The sequence below is a fragment of the Trachurus trachurus genome (assembly GCF_905171665.1).
Source record: "Trachurus trachurus genome assembly, chromosome: 12".
NCBI lineage: Eukaryota > Metazoa > Chordata > Actinopteri > Carangiformes > Carangidae > Trachurus > Trachurus trachurus.
Window position 1 is genome coordinate 7,467,689 of NC_139908.1, and position 24,658 is coordinate 7,492,346.

General features: G+C 43.8%; 1 protein-coding gene across 2 annotated transcripts; it reads left to right on the top strand.

Moving 5' to 3' along the window:
• Positions 1-24,296, top strand: pik3r1 (phosphoinositide-3-kinase, regulatory subunit 1 (alpha)). 2 transcript variants are annotated; one of them, XM_083983495.1, is made up of 15 exons: positions 1-283; positions 1,500-2,148; positions 12,193-12,285; positions 12,448-12,522; positions 12,852-12,983; positions 13,657-13,858; positions 14,287-14,369; positions 19,299-19,500; positions 19,628-19,808; positions 19,915-20,040; positions 20,138-20,280; positions 20,376-20,552; positions 20,683-20,757; positions 20,866-21,036; positions 21,144-24,296. In XM_083983495.1, exons 2-15 carry the CDS (start codon positions 1,812-1,814, stop codon positions 21,331-21,333), a joined length of 2,187 nt encoding a protein of 728 aa, XP_083839621.1. In that variant the 5' UTR covers positions 1-283; positions 1,500-1,811; the 3' UTR covers positions 21,334-24,296. The 2 variants fall into 2 exon arrangements, with proteins under 2 accessions (XP_083839621.1, XP_083839622.1); XM_083983496.1 differs by lacking the exons at positions 1-283; positions 1,500-2,148; positions 12,193-12,285; ... (2 more) ...; positions 13,657-13,858; positions 14,287-14,369 and adding an exon at positions 16,322-16,624.
• The last annotated feature ends 362 nt before the right edge of the window (positions 24,297-24,658 follow it).

Consider the following 24,658-nt stretch of genomic DNA (forward strand, 5'->3'; position numbering starts at 1 on the left):
TCGGGACAGGGCAACCGTGCCGTGCCGTTATGTCGACTGGCTGACTGTATAGCTTGTAACAGTTTGTACTACTCGTTAAACCGGATTTAAACCGAGGCGCAGGACTTCTTTTCTTAGCCGAGTCGAGATAAAAGATCTGCTTAGGGCTGCATTTTTTTTTTATTATTGATGGTTGCCCGCAACTGTGAAGTGAAGTTTTTTCCTTTTTTTAACGACGCGGAGGAAGGAAGAGGAGAAGAAGAGGAGCCGCTGTTGGATTTGCCTGTGGATCCGTGCACACTCGGTATGTATGTAACTACTGTCCATTACTCCACTTTGTTGAATGGTAAAAAGTCAAAATCAAAAAGCTGCTTATTTGTAAAGTTAAAGTCTTCCTGAAGGTATTTCGTAAAAAAAACAAATCCTGTGTTAAATGTTGTCTTTTTTTACCTTTTTCTTTTCTTTTTCTAAACTAACTTCCAAATGGTGTGTATTTCTTTTACTTATTTATTTATTTTTTACCACTACTGTCCTGCTTTACCATCTGTTCTATGCTTCTGTTTCACTTTAGTGCCAACTTTTTTTTCTTTTCTCTCTTTTTTTTAAAAGCAAATTCGCATCGTAATTACTTCCAGCAGATGGCTAATTAACCCCAGTCCTGTTAGCATGCTGCTGCTAATGCTAAGCTAACTAGCCTCTCTGCTCAGACTCTGTGTCGCTGCTGCTGAGAAGAAAAAACCAAGCAAAAATAAATAAATAAACTTACAGTCATGCAAACGTTGTTCAAATCAACAACTTTGCCGGTGGCAGCAGAGTTTTTTCTTTTTCTAAGTCATTGTTAACACACCCAAGAGGTTGGTGTTTAGTTAAACACGAGTAAAGACAAGAGCCTTGTGAGTGAGTCTAAGCTGTCACGGATAATGCTAATGTTAGCAACCATATGTTGGCTCAACAGCTCTGAAGTCGACTTATTCTGCTAAAAAACTGCAAAATGCAATTGTTACTATCATTAAAACAACTAACAGTAAGACCTGCATGTATAATTTCTATACTTTAGTGACAGTTTCTATAGAAATAGCCTCAACTGAAGTAGATTGTTAATTAAATGACTCAATATAACAGTCAAAAGCATTGCAAATGTATCTTTATTCATTATCTGCCATATTATTGGCTTGTAGTAATGGTTATAAAGTTTGTAGGAAGTTAAGGTTAAAGTTAATTACTTGATAAGATAAAATGATCCCCATGTATGCATGCTGTAAATAACTAATGTTAAGTATTAAGTATTAATTCACCTTGTGTTTCAGACTTAGTTTTAATGCTGTAATGATAAATTCTGCCTACGCAGTAAAAACCACAACGACTCTTAAGCAGATCTATGATTCAATGTTAATGTGTATAATGAGCTTATCTCATAAACTTGAGTCTGTGTGCATCTGATGCATTGTGTGCGTGTGAGTGTGTGATACATGATTGTCTTATGCAATGTGTTGCAAATGGCCTCCACTCTCATCTTACAGGTCTGGATAGCATTCTCCGGATCACAGCTGCAGGCCATTTACTGATGGGTACATACTGCGAGGCAACACGCCAAGAGAGCTGCAAATCATTCAGAAAAGACAGGATCTGTGAAAGAATGAAGACAAGCTAGAGGCTGTCTCCACAGAGCTGTTAAAAGACTGTAGTTTTCTCGGAGGTGCACGGCATTCAAGCATTTTTGAACTCGTAAATGTGCACCCGGACTCAAAACGCTTCAGAGAAACCTGAAAAGTAACTTTTGCCGGTTGAAGCTCATCTTCAAGAAGAGAAGGCCTTGACACAAAGAAATCAATATGAGTGCTGAAGGATATCAGTACAGAGCGCTTTATGACTACAAGAAGGAGAGGGAGGAGGACATTGATCTCCATGTGGGGGATACGCTGTTGGTAAGCAAAGGAGCTTTGGTGGCTCTTGGGTACACTGATGGACTAGAGCAGAGACCAGAGGAGGTTGGATGGCTGCCAGGCTTCAATGAAACCACTCAGGAAAAGGGGGACTTCCCTGGGACATATGTCGAGTACGTCGGGAAGAAATGGATCTCTCCCCCCACGCCCAAGCCAAGGCCCCTCAGACCCTTACCTGTAGCTCCAGGCGTCTTCAAGGCGGAGACAGACTCTGACTCAGAGCAAGGTGAGTTGAACACCGCACGCCACACATAGCTGTAAAAAATAAGGAGCGCTGCAGCAGCCAACTATTATCCTCATTATCGACGAATGTACCCGTTAATTTCACACATTCGCGCATGTTTAAGTTCGTCATAAACCATAGATATTCTGTTAACTGTCATCTTGGTTATTTTAAGTGTACACTCAACTTCTCTAAACAAGTACATTAACAAAACAGTGGATGCAGAACTTGAATACCATCCATTCAATACAGTCAGTCAGCATAAAGTGAGGCTATCCTCTTGTGAGTACTATTGCATAAATTCTCGCTTCACATCTGACAATCGTTACAATTTAAGTAACCAAAGAGTAAGATATCACTGGTAGAGTGGGTGAGTGAGGGTGAATTAATCGACAGAAAAAATCTGAGTCGTCTGCTGTATCTCTTGCCCTCATCAGTGGGTGGAGTTTGCTCTGTTTCCATGGTTCTTACCCTGTGACTTGAAGTATGAAATTTCGGTCACGTGAGTAACAGGTGGTTTGGTGTGTGTGTGTGTGTGACAGGGGGTTCCCAGGCATTTGGATATAAATGTCCTCGTCAGTCCTTCTTTCTTTTCTTTTTAATAAAACAAGCAGCTCTCAGATAAAGTGTGAGAAAGAAAGAAGCTTATTTTGCACAACTGTCTTTAAGAAGAAGTTTCTGTCCGGTGCTGTACAGCTGCCCTGAATGTGAACCAAACTGGGTCCCGGAGGACAATGGTGCTGCGTCTGCAAGCATCCAGGCTATAGTACACGACTAGAGCATCTTGTGCTGGCCATATGTTACCAGTGGATATCATCTTTGTTTCTCCACAAAGCTGCATCTTAAGGGAATTTAATTCCCTTATCACTGTTGAGACAGATGATTAGATCACTATGTATGGGTGATTAAGGCAAATTACTCCTCTGGAAACCAGGAGGAAACGGCAAGGCTAACCCAATTAAAACTGAACCTACTCTGTATGCCATCCTGCATCTTTACAGCTGTTTTATTCACTTATTTTGGTTTGTTAGCCAGCAACCTCACCTCAATCAATCAATCAATCAATAAATCAGCATTATTAATGTTTTCCAGTCAACCTGCGTTTTTGACTGACAGATTTACCGTCAAGAGCTGCAGGCCGTGGCTTATGGTCAGGAGGTGCTGGAGCTCCTGAAACCACAATGCTTAGTTTGCTTTAGCATTTTTTTTGTTGTTGAAAAAACCAAACAGCCATGGTTTTATCACAAGCCTTTCTTTTTTCATTTTGACCAAGTTAGACGAGCAGTGTTCCTCTTTCATGCAAAACGCCGCTCAACACATCAGGCCGATCTCTGCAGTGGGCACAAAGAGATTAAATCAGTCTTATTCTTTTTTAATCTTTGAAACAAGCTGAAAGTCAGACTGTTGCAACATGCCCAGTGTTTTGTGACACATCTACAAGCAGTAACCAGACTATTAGCTCAGTGTACTTGTAGTTAAATGTTCCTCTTTCTGTTTTTTTGATCTCTTTATTAAAACTCTGACATGACTGTCATGATGGCTGTGTCTAAACATAACCCCCCGCTCAGCCTGCCTTCTCAGGCCACAGCTCTCCTCCTCTGCAATTAAAAGCAGCATCTTTTTTTAAAAAACACTGTGGCTTGCATGAGCGTGCGCTTATAACTTTCTTCTCACCTAAAGAGCAGTTGCAGTCAGCCAGGTTTCTAGTTTCTGCCCCTTTTGTGGTACGATTGTGAAATTCTTTTTCCCTGCGGTTTTGCAGAGCGAGCTGCGAGGAGCTGCGTATGAAGGGGGCATGTGTTGAATGGCTGTGTCGTGGTTGAGTGGCAGCGCCGAGCCTGGAGCGAGTGTGAATGTAGCACCGGGAAAAGAAAAGTCTCTGTGTCCTGTGCTGTGAGGGAGTTGGAGTTGGAGAGGGGGAGAGGGAGGAGGAAAGGAGGGGAGGGGGGGGTGAGAGAAGGGGCCCTGAGGTTGTGGGTGAGGGAGAAAGAGCTCCAGCTAAAGGGTCGTTGCACGGGATGGTGTGCAAAAGGATCAGGACTGGAGCGGAGCTGGGGGCTTGGCAGAGGGGCCGAAGCAGGAATGGGGATTCGAACGGGGCGGAGGGGGTTTGGGGTGGGGGGACTTGGGCTCTGCATGCTCAAGGGGCTTTGAAGAGGGGCTGAGGGCTCAGTAGTGATGGAGGCTGGGCTCTTGTTGCTCCCAGAGTGTTTGTGATTTATTGCACACCACCAAGGGATCTCGCTCCCTTCCTCCTACTCCTCAGCTTTTTTCTTTCTTTCTTTTTTTTTTTGCTTCATCCTCCTCCTCCTCTTTTTTTTTTTTTAAATGTTTTGATAGTTCCTACAGTCAGCTCTGGCAGTGGGAAAAGAGGTGGAGAATGGAGGCTTGGAAAGGGGCCTCTCCTCTCTGAGCCACAGGGGTTTACATGAGTGCAGCAGATGTGGAGAGGGTAAGAGAGAAAGAGAGGAGGGCCGGGCTGGGAAACTATTCCGCCTCATTCCAGCTCTCTGCTCTTTTTTTTTTCTCTTCTCTCTCTCTCTCTCTCTCTCTCTCTCTCGAACATTAAAGTGTTGCTCCTTTTTCTGGGCCTCTCAGTTGAGAGAATATACATGTGTTTGAGCGTGCCAAGAAAAAGGAACTCGGCGATTGAAACCCACAGAACGAAGCCTCACTAACTCCCAGATTATACCTCGGTTTGTACATTTGATTTGACACAGAAAACGCAGAACGGATTCCTCCATCACACCCTTTTTCATACCTTTCATACTGACGCAAAACAGATGAATATATACCTTTGTTGCATCAAAATAACAAGGAGTTGAAAAATTGAGAGGTGACAAATGGGTTTTTTTTTACTGAGAGGGGGATTTTTATCCTCACAATGAACTCTCAGTCTGGGAATCTTCCTGTAGTTTTGCAGTATTGTACCATCATGTTGAACAACAGTGAAGTTCAAGGACACTCAGATATTTATGTTGCTGAGGCGGGGGCTCCAAATGGTTCAATAATTATCTTCAGTTCTCTTCAGTGTTTTGTTTTGGGTTTTTTTTTTTGTGTATAATTGCCCTTTATCTCCCAAACAGCCCCCTCTGAGTGAACATTCTTCCAAATGGTAGAGATAAAAATGAATAGCTGGTTGTTACTCTACACGCTCTTGCAGGGTTCAGCCTACATGCTGAGTCTTGTTTGAGGACATATTTGATGCCACTGGTCTATCTCCTCCGGCTCCACCGACTCTTATCAGTGTTTCTGCGTCTAGCTAACACAACATCACACTTCTACACTCAAGATTCATCAGTTTAAAAGCCACATGTTGTGTTTTTTAAGTCCTTTTTTTATAACTTTCTGTTAGATACATCACAGAAGCAGATTCACTTATGTATATATTACATTTCAAGCCACATGTTGTCCTTTTACAACTTTCTGTTAGATGCATTACAAAAGCAGATTCATATGTGTACAGTATTACATTTCCACTGCGTGCAGAGTCGTACTTAGCTGTACCTTAAAGTAAGGTAGGTCATATAGAGCTATGTGGGTTAAGATAGTTCACTGCACAGGCGTGAGAGATGGACAGAAAGAGGCTGCGAGGAGGACGAGAACAGGCTGTACAAAGGAGGCAGTGGCAGGGAGAGTACTCTGCATAGCTGGAGATTGAGATAATGTAACTCTCCTTCTCGGGGCCTCTTTAGCACTCAGGCTGACATCTGCTGTATTGAACACTCTTTCTGTCAGAGCTGTTGATTTTCCACTACTAAGAAGAATTCATCTCTCTTTTCTCTTCTCTTCTCTCTCAAATTGGACATGTAACAGCTTTGGTTTTGGTTTCCACTCGGTGTATATTTAAGTTTCTATTCAGAAAAGGACGGTCACACGTCGCAAATTTCAATCCATCCCATCCAAAAGTCTGTGGCAGAGAGCGAACAAGGCACACAAAGTTTTATAACGACGATAGTTTTGCTCTGATATAGTGCTCCTCTGTGGGACCAGAGGCAGCTGGGGCCAGGAATGTGTTGGCGCTTCTTTGGTGGAGGGGTGCGCACACTGCACAGACTGCATGGTAGACTGATTTGTAGCTTTGTGATGAATCAGTATTGTGCTAAGTGCTGATTGCAGTAACTTGGACAATGCAACTGGACAATAAATGGTCGCACAGTGAGCAGGACCCCCAACGATCGCCGTTTCACACCGTCATTGTTATCAGTGTACATGTTCCCCGCTATGAGGCAGATCTTTCTTTGTTTTTGTTTTTTTTGAATCGGTACATTATTATAATCAGATGTGAGAATTTTACTCTGGTTATAATAAAACAAATCTATTTTAGTCTCATTTTGTTTACCCGAGCTGCTAAATATTAGCTTTTAGCGTTGGCGTCCTGAGCGGGGGAGGGGGCGGGGAGAGCGGCGACGTCAAATCCCCTGCCTGCTAACGTCAGACCCGAGCTGGATTTAGATATATTTTCGGCTTGTCATAGTTTCCACCACCGTCGAACTGTGTCACAGTCAGGTGTTTATTAGGAGACGTTTTAACTTTCTTTTTTTTTTTTTAGAAGATGAGGGTGCAGCTTATTAAGATTTTCTGTGGTTGTCTCACAGTGTTAGCAACTTTCCAACACTGATGTAATGTAACAACATACTTCATCCTTCTCTTATAATCCCTCGCAAAAACTTGTGAAAAGGAATTGCTGATAGATCTGTGAAAGGAATAATCAGTTAATCAGTGATGATGATTTATTTAAGAATCACACTTACACACATTAACCTGTCCAAATATAAACTCCTGTAATCTGCATTAGATTCACTAGCTATCAATGAAATAGTGGCATAAAATAGCAACACATCCTCGTCTTGTGAGCTTAATTATTTTCTTTGCCTCTCAGCTCTGTTGTACAACACTCATCTTGCTGTTTTATGCAAATGTCAGAGCTCAGGAAACAGTCTTTTTTTTTTTTTTCCACCACCTTATTGCATTAGTGTATAAATCCAGTAAGACTGGAGATGTGTGCATGAGAGCATGCACACAACTATTTCATTACTTGATTGTGTGCAGAGACTGAAGTCTGAATTGGCAAATCTTCTTTACTGGAGTCAGAGCATGTCTGCTAGCAGGATTAAGAAAGAGACAGAATAAGGTGGAGAGAGAGAGAGAGGCAGACTGATGGACTCTAAGAGGCTGTGCAGTAAGACAGAGGTGAGATTAGACAGAAACAGAGTCGAGGGGACCAGAAAAGGTATTTCAAATATGTGATGTATTAAGAGAGGAGGACGAGCTAGTGCAGCTAGGTGGGTGCTGTTCTGTGTGTGTGTGAGAGAGAGAGGGCCTCGTGCTGAGGAGGTGTGGCGTTACATAACACTTTGAACAAGATGGATCATAGGCTCTGAAAAAGAATCAGTTCTAGTCAAAGTAGAAGTCATTTATCTAGCGTCTCAATGCACAATGCCAGTCAGCTCTATTAAAAATAGAATCAATTCCCTTCTTGTAAAAGGCTTAATGTGCATGAACTTGCCAGGCAGAGGATCACTCATCCAGACTCAGACAGAAGTCACAGCAGCACACACACACACACACACATGCACACACTCACCCCTTCAGTATGAAACTCACATTGCAGTTACACAACTTTGAAGAGTTAACCAACCGTCAATATGATGGTCTGTCTCCCCCGCTGTTATGTCATTAAAGGTGAAAGATAAAGGTGACATCGCACCAATACGCGGAAAATGCTCGTGCACATGAGGCACACACGTGTATTATAATACAGGACTTACTTTACTCTATCAGACAGTGATATAACTTGAGACGCACTCATTGCAGATTCACAGATATGGAAAGTCACAATCTTTTCTTTTTTTTTTTCTTTTTTACGTATTTTACTTAAAGAGTGCAAGTTTCTTTTAAATGGCTATAAATCTAAAGAAAATCCAGCATTTCAAGATGATAAAGTACAAGAGTTTGACATAATGAAACGGCAAACAGCTGCTGTATGAATGTGTCACGCAAAAAAGAAAAAAAAGGACATGTTTTTGTGTGCGATGGCCTGACTTGTCTCCGTTTGTTTGTGTAGATCTGACCCAGCAAGTTTGTGGAGGAGACATTTTTCAGACTTGACAGTCACATGAGCAGAATCAGAGTCTCTATTGTGGCAGAAGCAAGAAAAAATCAGGTCACTGACTGACTGACTGACTGACTGACGGCGCCACATGTCCCTCAGTCTGTGCTCAGAGATCTGAGCTGACAGACGGTGATTCACACATTATGTGGCCACTTATCTCTAAAATGTGTCACATCATTTCATTTCAGGGAAAATGTGTCATTTAGTGTGAGAAACCAGGCAAAGTGGTGTTTTTCAAATGTGGCCTGAATCCTGGTCAGTTGCACTGTTGCACATGAGAAACCAAACGGGTTCCTCCTGCACTATAGGCTCTGTGATTTGGTGCCAGTCTGCTCTCTATAGGGTTAATTGTCAAGCTGTAGCAACAGTCTCCTCATTGGCTGTCGCTCGGCTCCTGCAGTGCGTCTTGCACCCTGCAGGAGGAGACATTGCCTGTCCCTTTCTGCTTCAGCTTGGTGCTCTTACAGCCATTAACATAAAATACAAGCATGTTAAAGCACGTTGCCCCCCCCCCCTCTCCACTGCACATTTATCAACTCTGTCCCTCTGTGTTTATTTTTTTTTATATAAAGGAATGTCTCTACAATGCTTCACTTCTAGGACGCATTTCCTTTTCTTAATGATGCTGAACACTGAACACTGCCCTCTTTTCCACCTCCTGTAATATCATTTTATTTTTTTTTACCCATTGCTCTATAATGCGCCGCTATGCGTGGTGGTGGGGTGTTGTGTTCTTTCCACGGCTTATCAACTTTTACTGGCGTGCCTCGGCCCAGACCTCTCCCAGACGAGAAGAAACGGTATAACCTGAAAATGCCCGGTTACTTGAGTGGGCCCTCCAAATTTAACCTAAGTGTGTGCTATCTTTAGTGCGTGTGTGTGTGTGTGTGTGTGTGTCGGTGGTGCCCCAGCCCTGTCCTGCCCGCAGTCTGCAGTTCTTTCAGTGCAGACATACCGTTTGAGCCGGGGAGATTGTCCTGCCCCCCCCACGACTCCCCAACACCACCACCACAGCAGCAGCAGCACCAGTGGCAGCTGCAGCGACTTCCTCAACGTGTGGTTGACTGACTACTGACTGGCTGAGGCCTTTTGGGATATCATGAGAAGAGAAGAGTCTGCCAAACATGCAGGCTTGTACAGACTCGTCCAAAGGGGCCCCACCGCGTCTCCGTACTTTCCTTTCCCAAATTGCCACAGACACCAGCTTCCATAGAAAATTTGACTCTCGTGATGTGTGTTTGTGTGTGTGTGTACATGTAGAGTCTCAGCTGTTTCCAGACGCAGAAAAACAACAGCAATACATTGTGTTCCTGCCGTAGAGAGCGCCGCAGTAAATCAAAGCGGACCATTTACTCCGTTCCTGGCGCTGATCAAACTGACGAGAGACGTTATAATTTTGCTCCTAACGCAGGTGCTTCTGAATGTTTACAGCCCTCCAGAGCGAAGCCCACTTTCAGCTTCGCTCGGCTTCTCTGACGAGGTTTGCAGAACGCGCGTTTTATCTCCTATACGCCTTTAGCAAACTGTTATAAAAGATATGGCAGAATCAGCTGTGCCTTTTTTTTTTTTTTCTTTTTTTTTTATCCAGGCAGTAAAAGCCATTTAGTTTTTTTTCTCGTTTGTTTGTTTTCCCATCATCATCATCATTAACAATATCAACACAACAAGTGCTTCTAAATTTGGTCATTTGCGTGTGTTGACATGCGTTTCCATGGTTTTGTCAGACACAGCCACCAGCAGCACGTTGATCGTTTGATCCCGTGCCAAAGCATCTCAGAAATCATCACCGATAGCTTCAAACATTGCTGCCATATTTCGTCCGCCACTCGATACAATTCCATCGGCGCCCGAAACTATCACATCGTTGACAGTACCAAGAAGCAACTGTATCTGCGGCCCGCGCCGTGTCACCGATAGGTCGCCCGCAGACGCGGAGTAAATAAACAGAAAGTGTTCGGTTTGGATCACTTCAAAGACTCGTAAGCAGATACAATCAAAACCTATTTGGTGTTTTTTTTTTTTTTAAGTTGTTCAAAAGTAACTAAACCGTCTCAAAAACATGTTCATGTTATTAAGCTTTTATATAAATGTTATCTTTAATAAAAACCCAGTGGGGTTCGAGCCTCAGGGAGGGTGATTTCCATAGATATGAACAGCGGGCAGGTGGATGGGTCGGTCGCTCGGTCGGCCGGTCGCAGGTTTAAATTTAGCCTCAGGTTGTGAATTGAGTTTCTGAGAAAAAGGCTGGCAGGAGAATGGCAGCCGTGTTAGATATCTTGTCTGGGAGAAAGGTTACACTTCCAAGGTGTGCGATGGCAACTCTGCGTGTCCCGATCTCTATTTAGGGAAACTTTGGTGTTCCATCTCAGAGTTCACTGCTTCTGAGAAAACCCCCCTCACTCCCTCCTCCTCCGTCTCTCCTCCGTCTCTCCCTCTCTCCTTCTCTCTCTCCCGCTTTGCCGTTCCAATAATGTCTTCCAGATGACCAGTTGTCCTACATGGAGTTTGGTGTGTTCTGTGGTTGGAAGGACTTTTGAGTAATCCAGCTTCTTCACACGCAACATGCCAGCCTGCGTGCTGCGCCGGGCCAAGGAGGATGTGGAATTGGATGAAGTGGTTCATTATTTCTCTCCTGATTGAACATTTTTTTGGTGGGAGAGGTCCTCGCTTAATGACTACCACGCATGCATCAGCGGGAGCGGCAGCAGTTTAGACGTTTTTTTTTAATGCGTGATTGAGAGAGAGAGAGAGAAAAAAAGAAAAAAAAGTGATAATTTTTAAGGTAGAAAGAAAGAAAAATATAGTTACGAGAAAGGCTTCCATTCATACTTTCTCAGCATTTTGACTCGGCAGACTCGGGTGTCGAACAGTTGAGCCTTTCAGTAAAAGTGCCCTTTGAAAATGTGCCTTTTGCAAATCCAAATAAAACCTCTGCCAAGCCCTTCATCCTTTCATTTCCACACCTGGGTACAAAGTTCTGAAGGAAAAATGAGGAGAAAACTCAGGCCTGGCTTACCTCATATCACAGGGTATTTGCTCAGCCCCGTGGTCCACCAAACACTAACTTTAGTGCTCAGCACCTCCTTTTTTTTCTTTTTTTTTTTGAATCGCTCTGTTGTAAATACTCACCTTTTTTACTTTTGAAGGCAGAGCTTTGGTCTTGTACCTGCTCCCTTTGAACTTCTAAGTAGTTCATAAGTCATGCGCTCAATCAGCCGCCGCTGGTTAAGATGAATCGCAGGCCTCACTATTTAATTTCACACACATTCATCAAAAGTCTGACTGACAGACAGATTAGATTTATTTTGTTAGCGCTTAATACCGGGTTGGGCCGACTTTTACCTTCGTATATTGCTTCACTTGTGGTCTCGTCTACGCCGACATGAGTAAGAAGAAATCACCTACATTTTTGCACAGAATAAACTCATTCATTGTCTCCACTCTGCTCAGGAAGAGCTGGGCTGAGTGAAATCCCCTCAGAGGCACCGTGTTTTCTAAACAGTCAGAAAACCGACACGATAGATTGTTTCATTCTGTCTAAATTTAACAGCTTTTCATACCAAGCTCTTTTGTTTTTGAATGCTGCGGATGCCTCTTTCTCCACTTGCAAAACATCTGCAAGAGTAAAAATTTGTAAAATAAGGATGATTTGATGCATTACTCTCCAATGAAAGAACATTATGAACCCAAAAGAACATTATGAACCTAAAAGAACATTATGAACCTGATAAGTGAATATTTGTCTTGGTTTATAAGTTTGGTTGGTCTTGGTTTAAACCCTGAGTCACACAGTGTGGGTCTGTGAACCCTTTTTTTCTGATGGGAAGAACATGTGACCAGGACAAAGCATTGACCCCTATGAAGAATTAGCAGGAATCCAGTTTCACTCCCTTTTTAAAAACCCTCCTTTGTTGATGTGTCTTCTCCTCCAGGCCTCTGTCTGCTGGATCTGACGGAGCAGTTCTCCCTCCCAGAGACCGCTCCACCCTTACTGGCCCGGCTGCTGGAGGCTATTGAGAGGAAAGGTGAGCTCAGCCGAGGAAACGATTAAGTTACTCAACACGACATGCTACCACACATGTGCATCATGCAACTATTGAAGGCCTTTTTTTTTTTTAAAACCATATTTGACCTTTTACACAAAACCTCATATTTTGCAAGTGAATATAATGATGTTTCCATTGCAGGTCTGGATAACCCCACTTTATATCGAACATTTACCGCCGGTGCTGGACTTGAAGTCAGACAGTATTTTGACTGTGGTAAGCAGCTTTTTGATTACACTTTTTTTTCAGCAGCCTATATGAAACCTAAAAGTTTCCATAGTCGAATGAGGGAGACGAATGCAGAGAAGAGGAAGTGTCACAGACTAAAACAGCATCGACAAACAGTGGTCATGAAGAGAGCTAAATGTGTGTGCATATAAAGTATATTTAAAAAAGAACAGAAAGTTCCATGATTTGTTCAAAAGGCTCTGTTGGCAACCGCAGTTGTGTGATGCGATGCATGTTTGCACATCACACCTGAACCTGTAATTAACCATGAGTTTTACAGCGTCTAAGCTTGTGTCTCTGTGTCGTGTTCATTTCAGACCCGTCCTCTGCAGACCTGGATCAGTTTGAACTCCCGGTGCTGTGTGACGGTCTGCGCCGGTACCTACAGGACCTTCCACAGCCCATCGTCCCCACTGCAATATACGCTCAGATGGTCCTCACAGCTAAGGGTGAGAACAAAATAACGTCAGCGAGGATTCAGTTATCACACTTCTTTTTTTTTATGTAGTGCACTGATGTCCTGAAACAGAAGCGCTGACGTAATGAGCCTCTGCTCTGCTGTTGAACATTCAGTACTAACCACAAGACCTCATCAGTGCCCTTTAGCCCAGATAGAAAACGTTTTATATTGATTCTCTTTGTGCATACTCATGCCAGTGCAACAAATGATTTTATATATACATACATAGACACATATGATTAGTGTATTTTGTCACTTTCTCTTTTCCCCTTGTCTGTCTTGCTGCCTCTGTTGCAAGCGCAGTCAAAATTCTCACAGCACGCTCTTCTGCAGGGCTGCACTTTTCTTGCCGTCACATGGCCAGAAACAGGATATCTGTGGTTAATAGGAACTAAAACAAGCCTGAAAGTGTATCTCTAGCATCTCTGAGCAGCCAATCACCTGCCAGTGTACCTTACGCTTATTGTCAACCACACAATCTCTCTGTGGTTTTTTCGAACCTAACTGCACATGACACTTTTTTCCATCTCCTCATTGTTTAAAGAAACTGCTTTCATTTAATGAAGTTCGACTTGGGGGTAGGATTTAATGCAGGTAATCGTGTTTTTTTTTTTTTTTTTGCTGACTTTTTTTGGGGGGCCTGTTCTCGTCCATTTCAACAGAGGTGGTGAATCCTGAGGAATGCGCCCAGCTGCTACGTCGCATCGCCAGCACCCCGAGCCTGCCTCCCCAGTACTGGCTATCTCTGCACTGTGTGCTCAAGCATTTCGCCAGAGTTTGCCACAACAGCTCCAAGAACCTGCTCTCTGCTCGGGCCCTGGGCGAGATCTTCAGCCCCGCGCTCTTCAGACAACAAGCCACCAGGTGAGTGTTGCTCGCTACAGCAGCAGGATCAGGATCACGACACTGCTACATACTACTACATTGTGTCAAAGATAGACACAGATAGATAGATAGACAGCAGCGTTGGCTCGCCCATGCAGCACCGAGACAGACAGACTTGCACATGCAGCCGTGCAGAAACTCGCATTCAGGCAAGCACACACACACACACACACACAGAGCACACTGTGTCAGGCACTCATGGGTTTTAGCTGTACACGGATATAAGTTGGAGCTTTTCTACTTACCAGCTGTGCTGCACAATTAAAGTAGCTAAGCCTGAATTACCACCAGATTGAAACCAGCACACAGACACACACTCACACACACACTAAAGGACTGTCACCTGGGCTGTAAAACACAGACTTTATTTAACCCTGCCTTTTCTCTCTTTATTATTCACCACACAGTTGTGAACCCAGCCTGGATGCTCACATCAAGATCCTCGAGGTTCTGGTGACCAGTGAATGCAGCGAGACTCAAGCTGCTCCAGGTAGTTACCACTTTTAATGTTTCAGGTGTCCACAACAGTTGCAAAGGCATTTTATTATTTATTTTACTTTTTATTTAAAACAACGTGAGCCACACGTTTCCAGCTCGCGTGTATCATTGGACGCAGCACGTGGAGGCCGCGGTCTGCAGAGACCGAACTGCTGCAGACCATGAACCGAACGCCCCAAGACCCTGACCTATTAATAGCTCCAAGAAAGGTGTTGAGACTTGCTGCGGTCGCAGGGGGCCACAGGGTACACGGTGGTGGCAGACTACTGGCATTGTTAAGTGAGAGCATGTTTGGATTATTAACATACTGGTCGGTGGGTGCGAGTGTTTAAAAGTCGAACACACAAAGCGCAAAACGGTCTCTGCTGCAGAACAATGAAACAGTCTGAGTTGGACAAGTCGCTGTCTGTGTTTTGAGTTCAGAAATGAGTTTTTCAGAAACAAAACTACATTCCATTACAAGTTAATGACGCGGTGCAATTATGTGCAGTTAAGTTCCTGTAGGAATGTGTTGACTACAGTGGACATATTTGTGTTTCTGTGCGTTGTTGGGGTAGCGTTGAGTTCTGTGCTCGTACTCGCCTTTTTTGAATTGAGCTGGAAACATCAAAGCATTGTCGGTGTAATAGCAGTCATTTCCATTTGACCAAGTAGGAGTGAAAAGAGAAAATGAAACCTATTGATAAAATCTTGTTTGACATTCTGGCTGGTAATATGTCAAATGGCAGAACTGCACAGAGTCGGTTCTTTTTTCTTTCTTTCTGTTTTTTTTTCTTCTGGCTCTTCCAGTGGTGGTCTACTCTGCACAGATGAGGCGACTCTGCAGCGCGTTGCGTGGCACAGTTATGTTTTTACAGTGCTAGTTAAAAGCACTGTCGTTGGCTGGGCCAGAGGCCCGGGCCTGGCTGTGGCTGTTTAAACATTTTATTACCTGTTAGAGCTATTTATAATGTCCCTGTGCAAGGCCCACTCTCAGCTGTCAGTAATTTGCACCTGCGGGAACGCTTTGGCAGCCGGACAGACGGATGGATGGATGGATGGATGGATGGAAGGATGAAGGACGGAAGGCGAGGACCAAACTGTTGGTTGTTTTTACACACATGACCCTGTCAAACATTTGATTTAGTTCAGGTGTGCCAGACTGGTTTCAGTCACCTGTCACACACAAGAAGAGAGAGGGAGAATAGCCTACTTTGTAAACACATATGTACATTCTGTACATGTGTTTCTGTGAATGACCCGTGTGTGTGTGTGTGTGTGTGTGTGTGTGTGTGTGTGTGTGTGTGTGTGTGTGTGTGTGTGTTCGGGTGTCTGCGTGCCTCCTCCCAGTTACTGCGTGCCTATTTTAAGTAAGCGACAAAAGGCCCACTTAGATTTGGTTGGCTGGAGAGTCGACCTGCTCCACAGAGCACTTCTTGTTAACCGAGCGCTGCCTCCAGTTTCTAGGGCCACTCTCCTCCCCCCTCCCTCTCCTCCCCCGTCCCCCTCCTCCTCCCTCTCCTCCCCCCTCGGTCCTCCCCTCCGCCTGGATCTCCACATGTCCTCCCTGCCTCAAACTGCCCAGCTCAGCAAATATTTGAAACTTTGCAAGTTAATCATAAGACCGAACACCCCCTGCCTCCTCCTTTACAAACAGAGAGAGAGAGGGAGAGAGGGAGTGACCGACGAGACAGACACACACACACACACACACACACACACACACACACACACACACACACACACACACACACACACACACAGCTGGCACGAGTGGCTGCTTTCAGAGAACAGGCAGCACTGACACCAGAGCAGCTACTGCTAATCATTAACTATCTGCCTCCATGCGAGCGAGCAGGCCTCGGCCTCACAGGGCTCAGAGAGAGAGAGAGAGAGAGAAGGAGGGAGGAGGAGGAGGAGGGAGGAGGAGGAAGAGGTGGGTGAGGAGGAGGAGACTCGGCCCTTTACCACACTCCCCAGCAGGAACTGAACAGCTAGTCAGTCAGTCAGCCAGCTAGACAGTCGCATGCTGCACCTGCCTCACGCCGAGGGGATTTACCTGGATTTCATTAAGAAGCACATAAAGCTGCAGAATCAAAACGAGCCACGTCCAGTTTTCATCTCCTAAGGTCTGAACTATGAAATGGAGCTTTACTGGAGGACTTGAAAGTAACTCTGTTGGATTTAATTTATTTTCACTTTGGGGGAATAAAAAAGAAGCGGCACAGAAGAAGTCGTCAATTCAACAAAATATGCACAACTTGCAACGTAAGTTTATCGCCCTGCGTAGCCCTTTAATTCTTTTATTTCTTTATTTCTTTACATACGTACTTACTTTTTTTAAATTTCTAAATCGTCCCACAAAAGTGGAACAGTGCATTTCTGTTGTATTCTGCCTCCAGGCCACAAGGAAAGGGGTAAAATAAGACACAAGTAGCTCATGTTAAAGAAAAGAACCAGACAAGAAAACTAGTTTTTCTGTCTTTGAGCTTCCAGTCCCAGCGATCAGAGAATCAGAACAGTTTTGCCCGAGGCTGCTGCTGCTGCTGCTGCTGCTGCTCAGGCTCTACAGTCAGGAGTGTGTAACTTTGTATTGCTGAGACTTGCTGATGAATCTTTCAGAGTTCAGTGTGGACTTTGAGTTTATTCTGTTGGAAGAGGCCTCTGCTCTCTCTCTCAGATTCAGAACAGGTCATGTGAGGACCGTACTGAGCATTTGAAACCCTGCAGAAATCTTCAAAGAAGGATTTATTCATTTAGGTCACAGGCTGGAACACTGAGACGTTTGTTCTCGGAGGCTGATTTATAGTCGCTGTGATCTGTTTCATTACTTCATATGTTCAGCACGCCGACTTTCAAGCCCCAGTCCTCTAACACAACCTAGACGGAGACGAAGACTCAGTGTGTGTGACTTGAATCCCTCCACCTTACCGAGAACTAGGTCTATTTTAATTTCACTGAGGAAATCAGGGGAGCTATCTCTGTCATGCCGAGTGTCATGCTGTGGGATTACAGGCGTATTTCAGAGCCCTGGATGCCACTGACCGGGCCAAGCATTATAATTTAGCTGCGTACGTGCTGCTGCAGCAGAGCTGGCTTTGTCTGGGTGCCAGCAGTGGGACGGACTAAACCGCCGCACGACACACAGGGAGGAGGGGCCGAGCAACCTGCAGGAGAGCGAGCAGCCCAGCTCAACAGAGAGAGGGAGAGAGAGAGAAGGAGAGAGAGAGGGAGAGAGAGGGAAAGCATGGAACAGGCTGCAGCTCCTCTTTTTTTTCCTCCCGGCTGCTAGCGGAGAGAGAGATGCTGCACGTTTGCTCCTCAGGCTGAAAGCTCATCAGCTCAGACCGGTCGCTGCAGAAAGAGAAACGAGATAGGAGATACTGTTACGTCTTACTGGTTTTCTTTTGTTTAGCTGCAGCCTTGTAAAGAATTAAAAACCAAGGGAGGTAGAAAGGTACCAGGCTTTCAGAATGACCTCATCGCCTCTCAGGAAATGAAAGATGCAGGAGTGGTTGGTGACAGACCCCCAATGTGATTGGCTGTGGTAAGTGATGTAACACGTTACTGAGCAGGCTGCCCTTAATGGCTTTTTCAAATTGCTGTTTAGGTTGAAACGGCACGTTCAATAGAAAATAAACTATTGAACGTGTCTCCTATAGAGAAATCTTTGCAGCCAGTTTTATATTTCACAGGATGTGTCTTTGTGGACAGACTCGTGAGTGGATCTGATGTTTGACAAGACTCAGTCGTTCACCTCACTGGTTTGAAGTATCAGATATTTCTAGTAATGTGGAGACGAGGACATGAGGCTGATGGAGGCAGATGTGGTGCTGAGCAGCGCAGCGGAAACCATGTGCTGCCGCTGCTGCTGTGCTGTGGTCGCTCCATCAGGCTGCCTTTCTGTAAACCTCTGCGCTTTTTTTTTTTAATTCTTTTTTTTTCTTTTTTATGCCATGTCACAGTTGGAGCTGCCCGGAAAAGTGAACGGCGCTCGGGGCGAGCAAAGTCGTGCGAAGGGCTGTTGCAGCAGAAAGGGGGTTAATGCAGAGGGGAGTGAACAAAGGCAGTGCAGATTTGTGGGTTAAAAATAGATCTCTGCTACCATAGTTCTGCTTCTGCCGCGAGCCTCGCCGTGGAGCTGTCAGCCGGCGAGCAGCCGCTGCAGATTTAAGATCCTTTATAGATCCATACGTGCAGTTAAAATGTGGTCGGTCCAGTCCTGGGCTGCGTCTTGGCTCTCGCTGCTGCCTTAAAGCTGCCGGAGGAGGAGGTGACTGTGGTTTTTCAACATTAAAGCTGAGCAGTTTGGAGAATTCACAGTCAGCTGTCTGTCTATTTTATTATAGATTGTGCTAAATGTGTAGTTTAATCTGTATTTTCCTGCTCCCACGATGAAAGAACTCTTTAATCCTTCTGCTTTCACAGTGTTGATGATGGGAATCATTCTGTGTGCACAACAGTATAAAGCTCCTCTGCTGTATTTGCAGCGAGGAATATTTATAGAGAGCCCCCTTTTTTTTTTTTTTTTCTTGAATGAAATTCATTCTCCCTGACTCACGCTTCATTTCTCCTCCCACTGCCTCGGCATCACCGGCTCTCTGCTGGAGAGGGGCTGGATTTTTTTTTTCAACCCCATTAAATCAATGGAAAGAGGATGAGAGCGAGACAGAGCCACACTGTGTGTGTGTGTGTGTGTGTGTGTGTGTGTGTGTGTGTGATTCTCTCGCAGTGATCATCCCTAGCAACAGCACAGATTTGCTATTTTAATGCATTTCTGCCTCTTTAAAAGAGAAAAATTCACCTAGAGTGTGATTCGCTGCATCATAACGAGGGTTTAATTCCCACTGTGCACCAATGTTGTGTGAATATGAGCACATGCACGCTCCTGTCGCTGTGCAGAGCCTGTATTTACATTGTGCTCCCACTCCTGTCCCCACAGCTCTACCTCCTAAGCCACCCAAGCCCACATCTGTGACTAACAATGGTATGAACAACAACATGGCTCTGCAAGACGCTGAATGGTACTGGGGAGACATCTCGAGGGAGGAGGTCAACGAGAAGCTGAGGGACACCGCAGACGGTACTTTTCTGGTGCGAGATGCCTCGACAAAAATGCACGGAGACTACACCCTGACTCTGAGGTGAGCTCCTTCCTCCTCTCGGCGTGAACTCATTTCCTCTTATCAACAACTTTTTTTTCTTCTTTTCTTTCCTTATTCTTTTTCAGCAGCGTGTTAAAACTCTGTGTGTTTTCTGTTTTGCTTACAGAAAAGGAGGCAACAACAAGCTCATTAAGATATTCCACCGGGACGGGAAGTACGGCTTCTCGGACCCGCTGACCTTCAGCTCAGTCGTTGAGCTCATCAACCACTATCGCAATGAGTCACTGGCTCAGTACAACCCCAAGCTAGACGTCAAGCTGCTGTACCCGGTGTCCAAACACCAGCAGGTAGGACGTCAGCAAAACCCCAACACTTCCACATTTTATGGAGCTTGTTTCAGAGCAATGCATCTGCAACGTTTAGCATTCGCTGATCATGAATGTGTGCTTTCAGGATCAGGTGGTGAAAGAAGACAACATCGAAGCTGTGGGGAGGAAGCTCTGTGAGTACCACCAGCAGTACCAGGAGAAGAACAAGGAGTACGACCGTCTGTATGAGGAGTACACCAGAACGTCACAAGTGAGTGCAACACGCATTTGAGCTACTGTCAACAGTCTGAGTGTGATATCTGGACATTAAGCATTAATACTGTGTCTCTGTCTCTCTCTTCCTCCAGGAAATCCAAATGAAAAGGACGGCGATAGAAGCTTTTAACGAGACTATAAAGATCTTCGAGGAGCAATGTCAAACACAAGAGCGGTACAGCAAAGAGTACATCGAGAAGTTTAGGAGAGAAGGCAACGACAAGGAGATCCAGAGGTGAGAACACGTCATTAATTTTAATCATGGCACCTGAAAGGAAGCAGCATTCACGGACAATGAGTTTAACCGTGGTCAAATGTTTTCGTGCTCAGGATCATGGGGAACTACGAGAAGTTGAAATCGAGGATAAGCGAAATCGTAGACAGCAAGCGTCGACTGGAGGAGGATCTGAAGAAGCAGGCGGCCGACTACAGGGAGATCGACAAGAGGATGAACAGCATCAAGCCCGACCTCATCCAGCTGCGCAAGACCAGAGACCAGTATCTGATGTGAGTGTAAAACACAAACGCACACACACACCGTTACAGAGCAGCTCATCCCCTCTGGAGGAAAAGTTAAAATGGATCTGCCCTGGTTTCTAATGTCCACGTGTGTCTCTGTGTGTGTGTCTCTTGTTAGGTGGTTGACCCAGAAGGGAGTGAGACAGAAGAAGCTCAACGAGTGGCTCGGCATCAAGAACGAGAACACAGAAGAGTGAGTGTTGTTTTTTTTATCAGCGCACAAATCACTGATTCACTCTCTGCTTCTTAAACTTAAACTGAAACATCTCTCTCTCTCTCTTTTCTTTTTTTGTTCCTCCAGTCAATATTCTATGGTGGACGATGACGAGGACCTTCCTCATCACGACGAGCGGTCCTGGAGACTGGGCAACATCAACCGACTGCAGGCCGAGGCGCTCCTCCAGAGCAAGAGAGATGGAACATTCCTGGTTCGAGACAGCAGCAAAGCGGGATGCTACGCCTGCAGCGTTGTGTACGTATCCATCCATCCATCTGTGCTCGGGTTTGAATTTGACAGTCATCAACCACACAGAACAGCCCAGTGACCGTTGTCCTTCTTCTCTGTCTCTCTTTCTGCAGCGTGGACGGCGAGGTGAAGCACTGCGTCATCAACAAGACCCCCTCAGGTTTCGGCTTCGCCGAGCCGTACAACCTGTACAGCTCGTTAAAAGAACTCGTACTTCACTACCAGCACACGTCTTTGGTCCAGCACAATGACTCTCTGAATGTGACGCTAGCGTACCCGGTTAATGCCCAGCAGAGACGGTGAGGAGCTGGACGTTTCCCCGCCGCCTCCTGCACCGCCACCGCCATCACCACCACGACAACCACCACGACCTTCTTCCCCCCACCACACACACATATACACACACACACATATACACAGGACACAAAAAGAAAAAAAAAGGCCTCATGGGAAGTCGGAGATTCGTGTCCTTGGACTCCGTGTGACTTAAACGAGGCTGTGATGACGCCCCCGAGTCGGACTTTTTTTCCGAAAGACAGAAAGACGGGAGGGGAAAAAGAGACGCAATAAAGCCTGAAACATTTCAATGACTTTTTTGCCTGACCACGAGCCTGAATGTAGATTTATTTCTCTTTTTTGCTTTTTGTGGGAGCACAGAATCAAGCGGAAACTGCTGACCTCTCCCCGAGCGGAGGACATTTGAGGCCTTTTCCCAATGGTGCTTGTTCTTTTTCAAAGCTTTACCAGCCGGAATGTCTAATCGCAGCAGATAAACTCTTCAAATGGAACTGTACCCACCGGCCACAACTTTGTTTTTCCACTTTTTGTTGTTGTTTTTTTTTTTTCTTCCTTTCACATCATTTATGTGTGTGTGTGTGTATGTGTGTGTTTGTGTCTTTTGTTTCCGCACAAGTTTTGTGTGTGTATGTGGCTGTGAGTGTGTGTGTGTGTGTGTGTGTGTGTGATCGTCCATGTGACCAAAACTCATAGAATCAGGAAACTGTGTGACGTCAGGGGCTGTGTAACACATTTGCTTGTGTTAAACTGTTCAGTAGCAAAACCATGGATCAGCTGATAAATGTAGCAAAATGGCACTTTTAAGAAAAACAAAGTTTAATTTTAATTTTTCTTGTTTTTTGTTTTCGTTGTTTCTTTTTGGAAAAGACTCCTATGGACTTTTATTGAAAGAGCAGAGAGGACAAGAAGTCGGAGACTTTCCTTCTGTCGAGCATTACAGTGCAGAAGTAAACTTGATCTTTACTGTGGGCAGGTGAAACTATGGACTTGATGTTTCATGCAAAATCTGTGAAAAACGTGGAAAAGTCATGAAACAAAGTGCACCATACCAAAAAGTTCAGTTCCTGTTTAGTTTTATTCTGATCTGCCATGCAACTTCTCTCTCCATTATTTCTTCAGAATTGTTTTTATTCTGTTGCAACCCACAATATAAGCTTGTTTTATTGCTTGAAAAGTATCTTTTCCTGTGTAAATATCCAAGAGGATATTTTGTGTCAAAATGCCAAGATACAGTACAGAAACTGCTTATGATTTTTAAAGATAATAATAATAATAGAAACATACACTTTATTATGATTTTACTTTAACAACTGGTATAAAGATGGAAAAGATGAGTATTTTATTAGTCTTTTTTTCGCTTCAAACTAATGTTCCTCTCAGGCAGAGCCTTCTGAGTATTTGAGCTGCTTCAGTCACAGTTTCTTACAGAGCTAAGCCTACATGCAGTTCTTTGTTGAAATGGACAAAGAAAGTTCGAGCACTCAGAGAATGGGATGATGGGATTGTATGACCCTTATCAACCATAACCATGAAAACAGTATAGATTTATTTTGTTATAAAATATATATACATATATATATATATATATGTTCCCACATGAGAATATATGGAAGTAGACTGGTGTTTTCAACTGATGGATATTGTTATTAAAAGATCAATATACATTGTCCATTTAGTATTTTTCTGTATCAGAAAATCACTGTTTACATGGGTGGATCAGCTCATTTCAGACAAGTCTAATTTCATAGTTCGAAGACGACTCGTGCCAGTGGAATGATTCGTTCAAGCCCCATCTTTACTCTTAGCTTTCACCAGTGATTGGTACATGTGTGGAAAAAAAAGAAAAAAGATCCAGCGGCCTGGTGGAAACATCAGGAATTATATTTTAAATGACTGTTATTGTTTGAGTGTCAGGATACACCAGGATAACCAATGGTCACCTTCATTAAGTCGAACTAATGTGGAAACCTACACACGACCTGTCTGCCGTTAATAATAATAAAAACAAAAATAATAATATAAATATATATATACCTATTTTGAGATCATAAATCTACCTGCCATAAAATAATTCAGGTTTTTTGTCCCCGCCCACCTAGAGAAAAAAAAAAAAAACATGTGCATGGTCAGCGCAACTGTTAAACTGTTAATAAATCTTTGCGTAACAAATTAGATGTTAAAAAGGAAAGAAAAACCTTTAACCCAATGTAATTTTGATTACTGCTTTTTGTTTTTCATTGACTCGTTAAATTAAATTGATTCTCTCCATCTTTGGCACGATTTCTATTCGTATTTTGCCAGGTTTGGGGTCGCGTCGCAGCAAAAAAAAAAACAAAGTGATGTCATCTGTTACTATAGAAACGCTGTGTTAAAATCCGACCGCGGAAGAAATTGAAGCCCGAGAAAATATTTTGTTTTTAGTTTCTTGCGTAATTTCCCCTCCACTTCGTCGTGCTGGAACAAGCTGCTGTACACACGACTCAAAGTTCGAAGTGTAACATATGTTTTAGATGTTTTTGACCAAATTATTCATGCAAGATTAATTTTATTTTTAGCACATTGATATTAACCGTCATTTATTGTAGGTTTTATCGGTTCTTTCAAAGCCGTGAACGGATGTTACGGAAACGAAAATCTGTCACATCCGACAGTCGTCTGATTTTATTTACCTCCCCAACAGCTGCTGACATCAACTTTGTTTCTTATTGTTAAAATATTTTCTTTATTTTATTTCATTTTTTAATAGTTCTTGGACAACATGCACCATTACTTTCTTTGGCCCCAAGTTCTGGGTTGTATGATAATTTTTAGGTGTCCTTTTATTTTATTTTATTTTTTATTTGAAGCTCATCTTCTTTGTGGGTGTCCCAGACATGATGATTGGATTGAGATTTACCAGTGTTCCCCAGTTTTGCTTCAAATCTGTATTGGGCTTTGTTAAAAAGGAAATAAAACACTTCTTAAAGAAACCACTTCTTGTTTTAGCCTTTATTATTGAACTACTGATTTTTTTTCAGTTGTTTTGTTTTTTGACATGTTGGAGCCACTGTTTGTACCAACATATTGCACTTTTGTGGTTCCCAGAGGATGAACCCTGATGCCACTGAATTTTCCTCAGTCACTTTTATGCAGCAACTAATGAATATATATTGTGGATTATCTTATTTTTCACACACAAAATGAAAAATCTGCTTGTTTTATGGCCCAAAAGCCAAAAAGTGATTCACTTTACTACCATATAAGACAAATCAAAGCATCAAAACCTCATATTTTAGAAGCTGGAGCTTAATAGAAGTAACAGAAGAGAAATAACTGGTTCATAATCGGTTGC